Source organism: Humulus lupulus, chromosome 6 (genome assembly GCF_963169125.1).
Source record: "Humulus lupulus chromosome 6, drHumLupu1.1, whole genome shotgun sequence".
Lineage (NCBI taxonomy): Eukaryota > Viridiplantae > Streptophyta > Magnoliopsida > Rosales > Cannabaceae > Humulus > Humulus lupulus.
Window position 1 is genome coordinate 121,675,340 of NC_084798.1, and position 17,763 is coordinate 121,693,102.

The 17,763-nt window shown below is 39.9% G+C and overlaps 1 protein-coding gene across 1 annotated transcript; it reads right to left on the bottom strand.

Annotated features, from left to right (window-relative positions):
- Positions 1 to 14,435: 14,435 nt before the first annotated feature.
- Positions 14,436 to 17,546, bottom strand: LOC133782493 (thiamine thiazole synthase, chloroplastic). The gene is made up of 3 exons (XM_062221809.1): positions 17,063 to 17,546; positions 15,836 to 16,324; positions 14,436 to 14,826 (listed from the first exon to the last, which is right to left on the bottom strand). The coding sequence occupies exons 1-3, from the start codon at positions 17,471 to 17,473 to the stop codon at positions 14,665 to 14,667; spliced, it is 1,062 nt and encodes a 353-aa protein (XP_062077793.1). The 5' UTR covers positions 17,474 to 17,546; the 3' UTR covers positions 14,436 to 14,664.
- Positions 17,547 to 17,763: the final 217 nt, after the last annotated feature.

A 17,763-nucleotide genomic window follows, 5' to 3' on the forward strand; every position in this document is an offset into this window, starting at 1 on the left:
TACAGTATGTTTCTCAGGCCAGGATCAAATTTATCGTAATGTTGAAAACATTGCAATAAACTTTGGGGGAAAATGTTATCCCTAAAAAATACGAGGATGACGTGGAAAATGAGAATGTGACACGTGACATCACAAATCAGGAACAAAAAAGTATTGAGAAAAGATTGACGGACACAAAAGATAGGTTCAGAACCTATGGTAAAGTCGACCAAGCCTAAGCCCCCTAGGGGTGGTCGGCCTGACCCTACCCCTTGGGAGGACGAACTAAGCAGGCCCAAGGGTCCTAGGGGTGGTCGGCCCCAGTGTGTCCAAAAGAGTGGTTGGCCTAACCCCTACCATAGAGGCGGTCGGCCCCCGTATGCCCAAGGACCCCTACGGGTGGTCGGCCTGACCCCAACCCCTAGGGTGGATGGCCCACCCTATTATTCATAGGGTGGTCGACCCAAACCCCTAAGAACACTTCACTGAGAAATACTCACTTTCGTTCAAACTGAGATCAACAGGCCTAGCACCCGGAAGGTCACTGGTCTAGCACCTAGAGGATCAACAGTTCCAGCACCCAGAAGTTCAAAGGCCTAGCACCCAAGCTCGGGTCTTCGGGCCTAGCACCTAAGTCTCATATACCAACAGAGACTTAACATCTTCCCAGAGGTTTCTATCGTACATTATCCACCACGATCTAGAGAAACAACGAGAAGAACCACGATCTTATAATCATGGGGAGGTGGACATGTATCTCTACTACCTGATAATCATTTGCCAAACCACGATCTCAGTATTACTGGTCATGTAACAGCCCCTATGTACTATAAATAAAGGACCCAGGGCTTCATTTCAGGGGATCTCTTTTTCTGGAATTTTTGGGAGAAAAATCTTTCTGACGAGTGAATTCATCAGTTTGTACTATTGTCGAGTAATTCAATACTAAAGTCTAAGTGAATTAGGTTATTACTGTTCATCAGAACAGGGCTTAACCACTATAAAATTCATATGTGTCTATTTAAGATAATCGTACTCTGTCATTTATTATCTTTATTTCGTTCAAAATGTGTCGTATACTGTACATACGACCGTTGGCCAATTTTACAAGTCACATAAACAAATACATATAAAGCATTAAAATTAAAAAAAAAATACATATTGAAATCTGTTTTTTTAATTTTACAAAAAAAATTTAATAAATACTAAAAACATATATTAATAAAAATAACTTAAAAATAGTAAATAAAAAATAAAAATATTATAGTGGGTGAAGTGGCTTTGCTCCAGCAGTGGCTCCGCTCCGACAGTGGCTCGGGGACTCTATAGAAAAAAAATTAAATTCAATACATAAGAAAATCTAAAAAAATAAAATACAAAACTAAACTAAATAACTTACCTTAGGTCGAGGGCTTGGAGGAGGAGGAGGCAGCAGGGGCTCGGGGTGGTGGGATTGCGGCGTTGGGGAGGAAGGGCTCCGGGTGCGGCGTCGAGGAGGAGGGGCTTAGAGGAGGAGGCGGTAGGGGTGGGCTCGGGGTGCCACCGCAGTGGGGTGGTGCAGCGTCGCAATGGGGTGGGCTCGGGGTGTCATCGGGGTGGGTTGGTGCGGCGTCACAGTGGGGTGGGGTGGGGTGGGCTCAGGGTGGCGTTGGGTGGGGGGGGGGGGGGGTGGAGGGTGGTGAAGAGAGAGAGAGAGAGAGAGAGAGTCTGTGTTAGAAAAATGGGGAAGAAGGAAGTGGCGGCTGATGTAATATCATTACACTTTTGTCGGCGCGTTTCGTTGTGTCGGCAAAAGTCATAAATTGCGCCAGCAAAGGTCACCTGTGTTGCCTTAATACAAAACGGTGTCATTTCATTTAAGTGGACTTTTGCCGGTGATGGACCCAAAATGGGTATGTTTTAAATATTTATATCGCAAGCGCACGAATCGTTCATATAGAATAGTGATTGTGTAAGCAAGGATGTCGATCCCAAAGGAGTTGTCTATAATAAAAAAGAAAACTATTTTAAATCAAAATTAATAAACTCTAACCTAGCTCCAAAGATTGATGAGATTTTTGTATGATGAAAATAAAATAAAAGATAATAATAAAGAAATTAAAGACAATATATATAAATAAATTACTAGTAGAAATCCAGATGGTAAAATAAGATTATTAAGGTATTATAATCTACAAAATATAAGTTCAATAATATTTATAAGTACATTGATTCCCAAATTTTAGTGATAGTTAAAATAAATCAAACTATTATTTTCCAAATAGATTTATAATTTTAAGCACAAATTACTTCTAAAAAGATAGGATTTTTCTTAACTTTTCAAAAAGTATAATTTCAAAGTATTTAATGTAAATCAACCTAATGAAAAAAAAAATCAAATAACATTATTTATAAGGCAAAACATAATATTTTTTTTCTAAGCATTGGATGTGTATAATTTAATGACACATCTTACACAAAGAATATTATGTTTTGCAAAATGAAGAACAAAGTGCACATTATCTAACAATCCAAAATATGAGATATTAAAGATGAAAGACATATATGAGGAAGAAAAATCCATAAACTTTGTTGCACAAAATGGGAAATAAACATACAACATAAATACTAACTAGTTACATATTGTTTCATCATCACCTTAATAATCTTAAAAAGATTAGAAACTCATAACTAGAATAGAAATTACAAACCAAAAAATTACAAACATAAATAGGAAAATTTGGAGGAGGATCCCCAAATTTTTTCTATAAAAACTCATAGAAAAAATGACCAAAAAGAAGAAAAAGATGAAGAGAATGGAGAGGTCTTGAAAGTGTAGAATGTGTAGTGTAACCTCCCCTAAAATAAGCACTCAAATCCCTTATTTATAGCAAAAAAAAAAAGTGTTTAAAATAATCAATTTAAATTGATTAAATTAAATTTGAAATGAAGAATAATATGGCATATAGGGGTAAATTATAGGGGTGATGATGATTTTGGGTAAAATATTGTAGAAAAATTGGGTAAAAATGGACAATTTTGGACAAAGTGACAAGGGTACCATTTATGGGCTCAATGGAGGGCAAGGGAGCATGGTGGCTGCTGGCAGGTGTGTGGCCGAATGGGGCAGGTGGCCCAGGAGGCTGCTGGCTGGGAGAAGAGCTGTCATTGGGCCTGGTCTTGGTGGGCCGAAGGTTGCAGGTGGCCCACGCGGCTGGGATGAGAAGAAGGCTTCGGCTGGGCAAGTGAAGGGGCTGGCTGGAACTGGCGAAAGAGCTGAGGAAGGCCTTGGTTGGTGCTGGGTGGTTCGGTTGGGCGTGGGACGAGTGAGCTGGTTGGCTTGTGGAGGTGGGTTGGGCCGAAGTTGGGCAAGTGGCGTGTGGGCTTGGTGGCTGCTGACTTAGGCTTCGACTGGAAGAGAGGCAGCAGGCGGCTGGTGGCATGGGTTGTGGGCTGCAGGAGAAAGGAGGTCTTCGGGCTTCAGGAGGCAGGCGGACAGCTGGTGCTTCGTGGGCCTCGGGTTGGGCTGAGTGCTGCTAGGCTTCTTTACTCTTAAAAATACCAAATTTTACTTCATTTCTTTTAGTTATACTCCTTTTTCATTCCTTCATTTGAATCAACTAAACATACAATTTTAATTCATATAAACTATCATAAATTAAGTTAAAATTAAATATTTTCAATAATAAAATATACAATATTAATCTCATAAAAATATTAATTAAAGCTTAATCTACTTTGACATTTAAGTTCAATAAAATGACATTTTTGACCTATAACTAAACAACAATAACTCAAAATAATTAAACTACAACATTTTACAACAAAATAACTATAAAAATACACAAAAATGTATAAATTAAAATAAACCTAATAAATTCAAAATTACTTTAAAACTCAATAAATCAATTAAAAACTCAAGAACTAAGCAACAATTAGCATATAAAATATGGTAAAATAACTCTATTTTGTAGAGTTATCAGTCGGCGCAATGAAATGCGCCGGCAAAAGCATGTGTTTTAAAATGAGAAGGCGGGAATTTTCCCGCTTTACTTTTGCCAACACACTTCGTCAAATGCGTCGGTAAAAGTACTTTCACTGACGCACTATTGCGCGGGCAAAATTGGTTTTGGGCCGACAAAATATTTTCTTTTTCTCGTTTAATTAATAAAATTATTTCAATTATCCGCACACAATAATTGAAACATTTTATTTTCTAAACAACAAAATAATAGTTCAAATGCTTAACTTAATACTAATTTCGGGTGTTATATCGAAGGAGATCGAAACATTCATGCACTACCAACAAACAAGGTTAATTATCAGTATTGCTTAACATTTCCAATATTTTAACACTTACAGCTTAAACGAACTATTTATAATGTCCATAATTAATAATATATACTAAATATATCTAAAAATTGATATGCTTAACTTATTTTTCGGGTGTTATATCGAACGAGATCGAAATAGGCACTACCAAAAAAATATGTTAACTAGTAGTACTGCTTAATATTTTGAATATTTTAACACTTACGGTTTAATCGAACTATTTATAATGTTCATAATTAATAATAAAATACTAAATATATCTAGAAATTGATGAAATTTGATTACTTACAACCTACTCTATATATATCACAAGAGTTTATCTATTTACACATTCAATAAAATTATTATTAATTCTTGTTAATGATAATGAAAGATCAGTGGTATGATCGACTATTTATTTGTTCCTCAAAAAATGAATAATTATTTAACGTTTCAAGAAATTATCAATAATGAAACGTACAAATATATATTAACAAAAGAACAATACTCGATCATATGATCGGTAACACTAATAATGTTGAGTAAGACCAAGATTGTATATATTCATAAACTTATGTGTAATACAAAAGTTTATTAGACCTATGATAGCAATTTTTAAAAATAAATGATAATCGTATGGATAAGCATAATCGACAATGATCACAACAATCTTAGTTCATAATTATAAAGTTCATTAGTATTATTGTTGATCTTAGATCAATCTAACAACTTTATACCCTTAATTAGATGTTAAATAATTATTAATTAATGAATCATACTTGTTATCCAAAAAACAGGCATGGATGACATGGCAAACATTTAAATACACGTGGCTGACATCAGGCAGAATTCGTGCTCGACTATCGACCAGGAAGACATATATTGTCACAACGTTCGATCTTTATATATGACCAGCCTGGTCGTACGCATGCTATACACGGAGAAGGTCTTATGCAGTTATGATAGAATCCAAAATTATCTCCCATGATTCCCTGAGTATCCGATTATTTAGGAAATAATATATGTAACAAATTAATGTAAATCTTCCTTGAGCCTATAAATAGAGAAAGATAGCTCAAGGGAAAGGGACTTTTTGCTTTCTGATCACTTGAGATTAGAGTTATTCTATTTGATATATTGTCTTGTTCTTCTGAGGTTGGTGAAACTCATTGAACCCTAGTTCTTTGATCACTCCTTTGAATCTTATATCAATAACAGTTCAAGTGGACGTAGGTTGTTACCAGATTCTGGGGCCGAACCACTATAAACTCTTGTGTTCTTTATTGTTTTTGTCATCACATTCATTTCAATGTATTTGTCCACGTCAAGCATATTTGACTCCGTGTCAGTTGGTCAAAATCAGGGTCAACATTCTGGTGCTTTCATTGAGAGCTTGATACATTATCGTTGAAAGATCAATGGAAAAAACTACCAAGAAAACTGGATAGGCGGCCGGCGCTGCACCATCTCACCCGCCTCCTCCTCCTCCAAACGTGACTGAGGATGAGCCACATTTGGAATTTGATGAGGAAGAAATGGATTCCGAGACGCTGAAGAATACCCTTCGGGTATTGCAGGATGAACTGGCCAATCTAAGGGCCAGCCAGGAAAGTGCTGCCGAAATCATGGCGCGGCAGCAACAGGAAATTGAATGGCAGTGCCTAGAGCTGAGTGAAAGACAGGCGGAGATGGACCGTCGCCAGAGGGAGGCCATGGCAGCCCTCGAAGCAGCCCTACAACTGGCTAGGAACCAGGCTACACCTGCCTCGCAGCCTGATCAACCTACGAATGGGCCGCCACAGAGGGGTCCTAATCCTAGCCCGCCTATCCAACCCTCGAGCCCACAAAGGCCCGAGCAGCCACCGGTGCCTCAGGATGATGTCCCGCTAAGGGACCCTGAAGCACAGCCTCTATCCCAAGCTGGTCGTGGCAATCCCCCGCAACAGAGGCAGAATAGGGCCGGGCAGCCGCCTTGCAGTCCTAGATGCTATAAGGGCGACGAGCCAAACCCTCCGAGCAGAGGACAGCGTCCACCTGATAACAGGAGGAACCCAGAGTTAGGCTCTGCGGTCTGACTTACCAGCGATTGGTTAACCACATGTTTAAAGAGTTGATCGGAGTAAACATGGAGGTGTACGTGGACGACATGCTGGTAAATTCAAAAAAAGCAGAAGGACATGTGAAGGATTTACAAGAGTCTTTCGATGTATTGAACAAGTACCAGATGAAACTAAATCCACTCAAATGTTCCTTCGAAGTTGGATCAGGGAAATTTTTGGGGTTCATCGTTAATTCAAGAGGAATCGAGGGCAACCCCGAAAAAATAAAAGCCCTGATCGACATGAAATCACCAGAGAGGATCAAGGATGTACAAAGTTTAACTGGGAGAATTGCAGCCCTAAGTAGATTCATTTCTAAGTCAACGGATAAGTGCGTCCCTTTCTTCAATCTACTTAGAGGCAACAAGAAGTTTGAATGGACAGGGGACTGCGAGCAAGCTTTTCAGGCCTTAAAAACCCATATGGCACAACCTCCTATTTTGTCAAAGCCTATCGAAGGAGAAACTTTGTTCATTTACCTAGCGATCACCGAAGTTGCTGCTAGTGCGGTGCTAGTACGAGAGGAAGAAGGCGTACAAAAGGCGGTTTACTATGTAAGCAAGAGGCTAATCGGAGCAGAACTGAGATATCCTCCCATCGAAAGGTTAGCTTATTGTTTAATCTTGGCCTCAAGGAAGCTATGTCCTTACTTCCAAGCCCATCCCATTACAGTCTTAACTGATCAGCCCCTTCGGCAAGTCCTTCAAAAACTGGAGGCGGCTGGGCGTTTATTAAAATGGGCAGTCGAACTAGGGCAGTTCGATATTACATATTCACCGTGAGCAGCAGTAAAAGGACAAGTCTTGGCTGATCTTATTGCAGAGTTCACCGAGCTCCTAGACAACGAGCAGTGCGAAAAGCCTAGTGCGCCTGAGCCCCAAGATGAAGCTCCTTCGTGGAAGTTATTCACGGATGGCTCGTCCAACGAATCTCACGCGGGAGCAGGAGTGATTTTGATAACGCCAGAGGGGCATCGATTTCACTGTGCCATCAGGTTCGACTTCACAGCGTCGAATAATGAAGCCGAGTACGAAGCACTCCTCGCTGGATTAAGAATGGCAAAAGACATAAGTATAAAGGAGCTGGATATTTACAGTGATTCACAGCTGGTAGTGAATCAAGTTCTAGGGGAATATCAAGCACGAGGCCTCAAAATGGTGGCCTACTTGAACAAAACTAAAGATCTATTGGCCCAGTTCAAGAAGTATACCCTCCAGCAAGTACCTCGGGATCAGAATTCGAACGCAGATGCCTTAGCCAAACTCGCAAGCGCGAAAGATGCTGACACTTTGAATATTGTACCAGTAGAAAGATTGAGCAAGCCGAGCATACGAGCAAATGGCACCAGCATGGAAATCCGAATGGGAGACACATGGATGGCGCCTTACTTGGAGTATCTTACAAATGGCGTACTACCAGCAAATAGGAACAAAGCCAGAACTCTTCAAAGGCAGGCTTCTAGGTATATACTGGTTGATGGTGTTCTATACCGAAGGGGATATTCCATGCCACTGCTCAGATGTATTACGCTAGAGAAAGCTAAGGAGCTAATGAGGGAAGTACATGAAGGCTTCTGCGGGGATCACGCCGGGGGGCAAAGTTTGGCGAAAAAGATTCTGAGGCAGGGTTATTTCTGGCCGACTATGAATGAAGACTCAATGGAGTTTGTGCGAAAATGCGACAAGTTTCAGAGATTTTCTAAGATCCCGCGCGCAGCTCCCAACGAGTTGAAACAGATGCAAAGTACTTGGCCTTTCGCAGTATGGGGTATAGACTTGATTGGATCCCTGCCAACGGGAAAGGGCAGAGTGAAGTACGCAGTTGTAGTAGTCGACTACTTCACCAAATGGGCCGAAGCTGAGCCACTCGCTACCATAACGACCAAAAAAGTTCTCGACTTTGTCATCAAAAACATTGTTTGCCGATATGGTTTGCCTCGAAAAATTATCTCAGACAACGGCACCCAGTTTGACAGTGACTTATTCACAGACTTCTGCGAAAGGCACGGGATCATTAAAAGCTTTCCTTCAGTCATGCATCCACAAGCAAATCGGCAGGTCGAAGCAGTGAATAAAATGCTTAAGGACACCCTGAAGAAAAGACTTGAAGACGCTAAAGGAGCATGGCCAGAACAACTGCCTGAAGTACTCTGGTCATATAGAACTTCTCATCGAACAGCGACAGGTCACACCCCGTTTTCCTTAGCATACGGGTATGAAGCTATGTTACCTGTTGAATTAGATCCCCCCTCACATCGACGCATTACATACGACCAGAGCCAGAATAGCCAACTGATGATGGAGTCCGTAGACTCAATTAAAGAAATTCGAGAAAAAGCCCAACTCCGAGTTGCTGCGTACCAGCAAAAGGTCGCCCGGTATTTTAACTCAAAGGTGAAGGAAAGGAAATTCAACGTCGGCGACCTAGTGCTACGGCGAGTTTTCTTGAATACCCATGACCCCACTGCTGGAGTGCTCGGACCAAACTGGGAAGGACCTTATCAGATTGAAGAAGTCCTTCACCTGGGCACCTACAAACTTGCACGCTTAAATGGAGATCTCATTCCACGCTATTGGAACGGTGAACACCTGCGCAAGTACTACCAATAAACAATCCTTTTTAAAGGACTGGCTTGTATTAATTTTTACTTTTTACAAGTTTCGAAAAAGGGTAAGCCACGTTGTATGGCTAATCGCTTATAAGCGTAAGATCTTTTTAAGATCACTCGTAAAGACATGTTTAGTCCATTATTAATACGAGATTATAAGGGACTGTGCCCAGCCAGTCATTCTTGCCAACCTTTGTAAATTTATTTTTACAAGTATTTGTTCATTACATGTGTTGTTTTGCTGTATTATAAATTCTACGTTTCCTATCGAGCAGTAATGTTTGCACAGGTCGTGGTCAAGGCAAGTGACCAAGGACCTAGAAGCTCCTCGATCACTTGGGGGGCATATAAGGTACATCGATAGCAAAGTGTACCAATAAGTATGTAAACACATGAACAAAATAAGTGAAAGCATGCTACGGTACTTAGAGTATTTTTCAAAATTTATATTTTGTTAAATCAAACCAAAGTACTATGCTAAGTTCGGTCATACGAACAGATGTTATAATAGGAAAAAAATATTATAGTATCAAAAAATCATTCTGTTACACTGCGACCAATACTGCTCGGATGTAATTATTTAATTAAAAGTAAAGGAGCTGCCCTCGCAGCAATAAAAACCAATTGTCTTTACAAATACACCCGTGGGCCATAAAAACGAAATAAAAGAAAAAAAAATATTACTGAGGAGCAGGAGGGTCTTGAGGATTAGGGGGAGTGCCCTAGTCGGCGGGAGGACCAGCTTCAGGGTCAACAGCAAGTGCCTTGGCCTTCTCCTCTTCTTCCAACCGGATGGCGCATTTCGCCATCAGAGTCCTCTTCAACCGCTCAGACAGGTAGTTGAAGTTGGCCTCCCGGTTGTGCTTCCAAAACTCGTAGAAGCAGAGGTGGGTGGCTTCCTTGTACTTCTTCAAATTCTTGGCCCCTTCCTCCTCGAGTTCCTGCACTCGCTTCTCAAGCTTCGTTGTCTCCTCCCTGCTGGCGGACAGATCAAATCCAAGCTGCTTGCATTCTTGAGTGACAAGCTTGCCACTTTCCCTGAATTTCTCCCGAGCATCCTTGCCTTTCTTCAAGGCGTCTTGGCTCTCCAGAAGCTCCTGGGTGAGAGTGGCCTGGTCCTCGCCCAGTTGCTCGTTAAGTTTGGACAACTCTTTTTTCTCCTCGAACAGCTTGTTGTTGTCAGGCTCAAGTGCTTGCTTAGCCTGGAGTCAAAATCTTTCCGCGAGAAACCACCGCCCCAACACGGCGCCAGCCAGCAGTTAGAGTTAGCAGCCCCTGGAGGATAAAAAATGGAACCAAGTAAGGGAAAGGAATCAGACATAAATGGCAAAGTAGCAGGAGATGACTTACGCTAACTATCTCGTTCAGCCCTCTGTTGACGACCTGGTCAGCATCCATCGAAGTAGTTTTGGTGATGGCAGCCTGACTGCGTCTGTGCTTTAAGAGTTTGTATATCCTCTCACGAGCTGACCCGACCACGAAGCTGGTTAGGGAGCCTTCGGGCAAGTTGTCCAATGCCTCCTTGTCAGCGGCCCTAGAAGAAGGCTGTGGATTAATAGGTGTGGGAGTCGTCTGCTCGGTGGGGGGCGGAGGTGTCGTGTTCTCCTTGGAAGGGGCAGTGGCTGGAGCATCGTCTATTCGAGCCTTCTTCGAAGGGGTCTTGCTACTTTCCCCTCGAGTCCTCTTGCTATCCTTCTTTGGGACAGAAGAGGCAGCGGCAGCCTAATAGTGCTCGAAGACGTCCTCAGAGTCCATACCTGCACAAACGAAAGCAACTCTAGCAATAAGACTAAATGGTCATAGAGGGAACATGGATAAAAGTAAAAGGATTACAAGTAAAGTACCCGGGCTATTGCTCGTGTCTAAGTAACCAGCAGCATCCTACCCCTACACTAAGATTCGGCATTAGTGGTTTGAAAAACGGATCAAAAAGGAAATAAACTGTTTTCTGAAAGAGAACTTTTTCGACTCCTGTAGGGCGGGGAAAAACCCAGTTTTTTCACCTAGCTTAAAGATTGAATTTTTACGTCGATCTTACGCCCTAAGCTTATGATCCTTACTATCAAACTAAGTCCTAACTTATACAGAGAAAAAAGACACCCTCTTACCAAGCATTGAAAGGTTTATACAAAAAAAATCCTCATAAAACCCTACTCAAGAACACGAAAATCATAGAGCATAGTAACGACATGCATGGCATAAAGAACAGTTTAAAAAGCAAAATAATTACCTGGGCGAAGATGGAGATTCAGAAAAAAGTAGAAATTTCGAGTCGGAAAGACCTTCGGCTAGACGACTGGTTTCGAAGCTCTGTATTTTGGAAGCAAGGTTCTTGAGGTTCTTGACAAAGATGGTGAGTAAAAAATTATAAGGAAGAAAAAGAAGTTACTTATAGGGGCCGAGGTATGGCAAAAGGTGGTAATCATTACTTCCCATTTTCGAAAATGTGGGGAAGTTCATAAGCCGTCAAATTGTTTTCTTGAAAACTGAAAAGGCTTGATTAGACATAATTATGTCACGACTTTGAAAAACGCACGGGGATCCTGACAGATTTCGTGGGGATATGAACGGTTGTTTCCTTAAAGTTTCTTTATTGCTGGTCGCACCAAACAAACTTAGGGGGAAAATGTTATCCAAAAAAACAGGCATGGATGACATGGCAAACATTTAAATACATGTGGCTAACACCTGGCAGAATTCGTGCTCGACTATCGACTAGGAAGACATCTATTGTCACAACGTTCGATCTCTATATACAATCAGCCTGGTCGTACGCATGCTATACACGGAGAAGATCTTATGCAGTTATGATAGAATCCGAAATTATCTCCCATGATACCCTGAGTATCCGATTATTTAGGAAATAATATATGTAACAAATTAATGTAAATCTTCCTTGAACCTATAAATAGAGAAAGATAGCTCAAGGGAAAAGGACTTTTTGCTTTTTGATCACTTGAGATTAGAGTTATTCTATTTGATATATTGTCTTGTTCTTCTGAGGTTGGTGAAACTCATTAAACCCTAGTTCTTTGATCACTCATTTGAATCTTATATCAATAACAGTTCAAGTGGACGTAGGTTGTTACCAGATTCTGGGGCCGAACCTCTATAAACTCTTATGTTCTTTATTGTTTTTGTCATCACATTCATTTCAACGTATTTTTCCACGTCAATCATATTTGACTCCGTGTCAGTTGGCCAAAATCAGGGTCAACAATACTATACAAAACTATAATTACTTATAAAAATGAAAAAGAATTGTGTATTTAAATTCCTTAATACTTTTATCGGCGCAATTTTATCTTTTACCATCGTGTTTAAAAAAATTTTGCCAACGCAACATTGTAATGTGCCAGTAAAAATACCACCACCATCAAATGAAGGTTCGTATAAAAATTACGTTTGCCGGCGCAATAATGCCTAGTGCGCCGGCAAAAAGTAGGCCATAAAAAGTGTGCAAACTTTTGCCCGCGCAATTATAAATAGCGCTAGCAAAAGTTTCTTTTGCCGGAGCATTTCGTAATTGCGCCGGGAAAACCCACTTTTGTCGGCATAAATTTTCGCCGGTAATAGAAAGGTTTTTTGACGACGCAATTCATGAAACGCGCCGGCAAAAGAAACTTTTACTGACGCAATTCCGAAATGCGCCGGCAAAAGCTCTGTTTCTTGTAGTGATTTCATGGTTTACATCATTTTAAAACATAAATCCTATTATACACCCCTCTCTAAATTAGGTTATCAATTTCTGAAACCAAAATTATAAACTAGGTAATGGAAGAACAAAAATATAGTGTGGAAGATTGTAATTCTATTAATCATTTTCGTTTTTATGGGTTAATATTTTTTAATTTTATTATTAATATTTGTATTTTATTGTATATATCATGCATATGAACTCTTCAATGTGTTTTTTTTATTAATTAACTTTTCTATTTCTTGTAGAAATCATTAATTAAGATTTTATAAGAATAAAATAATGATGTAGAGAGGTGAGAAAAGAAATATTTTCAATGTTTTCTTTTTAATGAGTAATTCTGTACTTATTAAAAATTTATGAGGGTGAAAAGAAATTTTTAAGTTTTAATGGGGTGCTGAATTAGGAAAGGGGTGAGGAGAGAAAAAACGTGGTACAAATAGAATCACCCTTTTTGGAAATTTAAATTAATTATTTTTGGAAATTTAAGCTTGACTTAAATTTTGTAGATAAGATTATATGAGATATGATTATACTTAATCATAAAAGAAAAACAGGTGAATGATAATTGTATTTTAATCATAAACTCATTTTTGTTTCACCTTAATTTATTTAATCATAAACTCATATTTGTTTGTTTCGGCTGATTCAAAATTGTTTTTCTTGTGATTATTCACTTTCATTCAGTGTTGAATTTATTTTTATTTTTCCTTAAAAATGAATGATTCAATAGATTAATAGACAAATCCTCAATTACCTAATAGGTATTTGGTTCACTAATTGGCATTCAACAACTTAGACACGAACTCATCTCTAGTACAGACATCTCAACTGACCTCCAATTACAAAACCACAAAAACACCAAACCATCAAAGACATAGTATGTATATACAACACCATTATTAAAATGGTCCATATCCAGCCACAATGAAGGACCTTATTGTCAAAATAAAGACAAACATAACAACACTAACCAAAATAATAAAACGACACGAGGCAATCAAGAAAGCAAAACTCAGATCTGAATGGGTGACGACGACGCGAACAAAACAACATCACCTCGAGCCCACCACACCACTACTCGCCTGAGCCCAACCACAGGCTGCACATCGCAAAAAGAGCATAACCACCACAACATCCCGAGCCTATAGAATCCAACCACCGGATCTGAGTCCACCCTAAAAGGTCGACGCCATTTGGAGTGAAAACCCAGAAGTGGAACCGAAGCAGACCGATCACAGGACCCAAAACCCTACCAGAGCCTGCACCTCTGCAAAACTGAAACAACCCAGCCCTTCGTAGAAACAAAGCTCGGCGCCCCAACCCACCCAAATGCAACCCCAACGACCACATATCAGAGAGACACGAGAATAGAAAAGAAGCACGTCAAAGGCTCCGCATCCCACGCCGCTTGCCTACATCACGAGACAAAGCTCCTCTCGGCCAAGGGCCAACCGGTGTGCACATAGGCACGTCGACGCCGATCGAGAAGATGAACAAAAACCTCCAAGGACTCAAGCAGCGCTTTAGATGCTAGGGTTCCTTAAAGAGATAATATTTTTCTTTTAAAATATCTGCCGGGGTATTGACTTTCAGTAGAACGTGTATCGACATCGACCTAAAGATATTCTCATATTATATATTCGACTATAATATATGTAAACGTTGCTGATCATTATAGTAGAAACATGGCTGTATATTTACATGACATAACTGAATAGTAGTACTACTTATTTTTAATTTCGTGGAAAAGACAACGACAGAAAAGAGAATAAAGACACAAAAGTTGCCATTAATTGATCACTTCCAAATACACAAGTTTGAGGGAAAAGATATATATGGAGATATAAATGAACATGACCCTCATTTTATTAACAAAAACCAACCAAATACTCTCAAACCAAACACTTCCTCCTAACAACTACTAGTTCCAGCTATGGCTAGTCTTAGCTTAGCTTTCATGAACTACGTTGATTGCCATTGCAAAATAATTAAGCATCAGCAGTCTCAGCAGAATCAGCAGCAGCTAGGATCAGCTCTGGTTGGATGTTACCTGCATATGAACCATCTAGAGCATTGGGGAGTCCCAGTGCTTTCAAGGCCAAGTGTGCTGCTTTCTGACCTGATATCATCATTGCTCCAAAGGTGGGTCCCTGCAACCATATATATGTGTATCATCAGTATAGTAGTTCTCGTAATTAGGACCACATCTTTATTGTCTTCTAGCCAAAGAAAAAGAAAAAAAATCTGAACTGGTGGTCTGTGCTTATGTATACGATCTAATATCTTTGAAAGAGAAAATATATATAACCCACTAGAGAGAGAAGGTACAGACAGATGAAAAGAGAGAAGTTAACGACAAAGATGGAAAGAGAGAAGTTTAAGACAAATACGAAAAGAGAGGACCAACAACAGCAAAAGTACCATTCATCATCATGGAGACGGTGACAGGTCATTTTTTTATATGAAATGGGATGTTTGGTCCACACTGATGGATCATTTATTATTGAGGTAGCTACAAGAAACATATATTAGCCGAGCCAACTCTCTCCACAAAATAAATAATCCCACTTCAATGAAAAGAAATATCTTAGTTCGAAAGGAAAACTACCAATAAAGTTGCTTATGATGACCATGGCACTACTTAAGTTGTTGATTATATAGTTTCTAGTTTTACAAGGGTTTGTTTATTCGGTCTACAAAAGAAGAATACACATTAGGATATCATTGGATGTCTTTTCTACAGAATAAGTATTAAGTGGGTCAGAACCTAAGTTTAAGGATATCACCAAATTGAATGGACAAAAATATTTCATGAATAGTGATCATCATTTTCTCTCTTTGGCCTTATCTTTTTAAAAGAGCGTTAGTAGTACCCTATATATTATCTTTTTAAAGGGTTAGAAAATCAATTAAGTATTAATTTCTATGCATTATCATATTGGTGATGGATCATATATCACCAAATATGCGACAGAAAACACAGCTTCACATATAATATTATATGTGAAAACTGTCACACAAGTGATGATTAATTGCAGCACCAATTGATTGATAAATATAACACTCTAAACTTAAAAGATAACATATAATCAAGCATAATATTGTCAATATAACAAAGTAAAAGTAATGCAAGGAAATCAATGGACAAGAATTGATTACCATCCTAGGAGATCCATCAATCTCAGCAACTTCCATTCCAGTGACGATCATCCCAGGGACAATCTCCCTAGTGAGGTCAACAATGGCATCCTCGGCGGCGTTCATATCGAGTGCCTTCATTCCAGGGACGCTCTCGATCATGCCAATGCTTCTCAGCCTCTTGACACCGGTGGCGCCGAAAGGCCCGTCGTGGCCGCAGGAGCTGACCACAATCTTAGCCTCCATAACGTTCGGATCCATGCAGGACTGTGTGTCATGGTTCATGGACACAAGAGCCCAGTTGGTCACCACTCCGGCCACTCTATCACCCTTCACGATGAGGTCCTCAGCCGCCACGGCGTTGAAGAGCTTGACGTTTGGCCTGGCCAAGAGCTTGCTCATGATGGTGGAGGTGAACAGAGCAGCGTGCTTGATCACCACGTAGGTGTCTTGCTCATCGTATGCGACACCCAGTTCGTCAAGAAAAAGGTGGGCCGGTTTGCGCACAACCTATACATACAGATGAAAAGATCGACAACTTAATTGAAAAATGACATTAATCCCAAAACTGAAACAATGATAAAACGACATTAAATTAGAATACGCATTTTAACCTTCGACCAACAACAAGAGACGACACATATATTAAAGAAACGTTAATAGAAACGAAACAAACATAAATCGATAATAAGTAGAAAACATCAAAACAAACTACTAAATCGACAATAAACAATTAACATCCAATTCTATAACAAGGCAATATACCTTAAATACGACAGCAAGTAGTTAAACTGCATATAATATATATTTAAAGCGAAAAAAATTCACTAAAATATTACACTTGTTTTTTCTTTTTAATATAATGGGACACATGGGAAAAGCTTACGTACGTGTAAAATTTTGGAAAAAAATTTAGAATATTGTTAAGCAGCCAACAGCCCTTTATATAACATACCATAAAATTTATGAGACCAAATACATAAAGTATACCAATCAATATAAAATTGGTGTTAGATACCATAGTGCCCTATGGCAATGCTCCAAATATTATCTTCACTTATTATTACTTATATATGCTGTCAAACAACAGGTGGTCTAAAACAAAAATATAATGAAACACTACCATAATAAGGCACCATATAAATGCAGACAAAACAAAATTTAACGTATGGTGAGTTTCCACATTAGTCTGCATACATATTTGGTTAGAATATAATGAAAATATTTAATAGTTTTAGTGTAATATACCATGGCCGAAAAGAGCTGGCCACCGAGCCACGCGCCGCCACCGGGGCTAACAGACTGCTCAATAATTGCGACCTGAACGTTCGGGTTCTTACTCAGTTCATAGGCGCACGACAGCCCAGCTGAGCCGGCTCCGACGACCACCACATCAGTATCTGCGTATGTAATCATATCCATCATGTAACGCCGGGTCATCTCCCTTGACACGATCGACTCTCTGATCGGGTCAAACTTAAAGTTCTGGATGTCGTACGGAAGGTTCGATTCGGAACCAGCTGACATGGAAACCGAGCAGGACGCTTTGATGGGTTGGAACCGAACCGAGGGTGGGGCGACGGGTGTGCCATGGAAAGAAGACTCGAAGATGGAGGCCTTGGCTAGAGAGGCAGTGAAAGTGGATGCCATGGTTGCCATGATGAGGAAATTACCGAGATATCCCTAAGGTAAAGAGCAGACGATTTCGAGTGAGGATGAGAAGAGTAGAAGACGGAGGGGTTGGTATATAAAGAAGAAGAATGGTATAAATATCTAGAGGGATGGAGTGACACTTGGCATTAGATAGGAAATGAAGGGTGTAGAATTGATGAGGTGGGTCGGGGATTACTATGCAACAGCTCTTTTAACAAGTGGCACACATGAACTGCCTTTTGGGTTTAGCGTAAGTTTTCTTTAATCGTAGGGTCATGTGTTTCTGTGATACTACT

What these genes read in the sequence shown, in the direction of transcription:
- LOC133782493 (XM_062221809.1), bottom strand. Translation starts at nt 17,473, where the DNA reads ATGGCAACCATGGCATCCACTTTCACTGCCTCTCTAGCCAAGGCCTCC. An exon ending in GCCAGCTCTTTTCGGCCATG is followed by an intron (nt 16,325 to 17,062) that starts GTATATTACACT and finishes CTGTATGTATAG; the next exon opens with GTTGTGCGCAAACCGGCCCA. An exon ending in TTGATGGATCTCCTAGGATG is followed by an intron (nt 14,827 to 15,835) that starts GTAATCAATTCT and finishes ATATGGTTGCAG; the next exon opens with GGACCCACCTTTGGAGCAAT.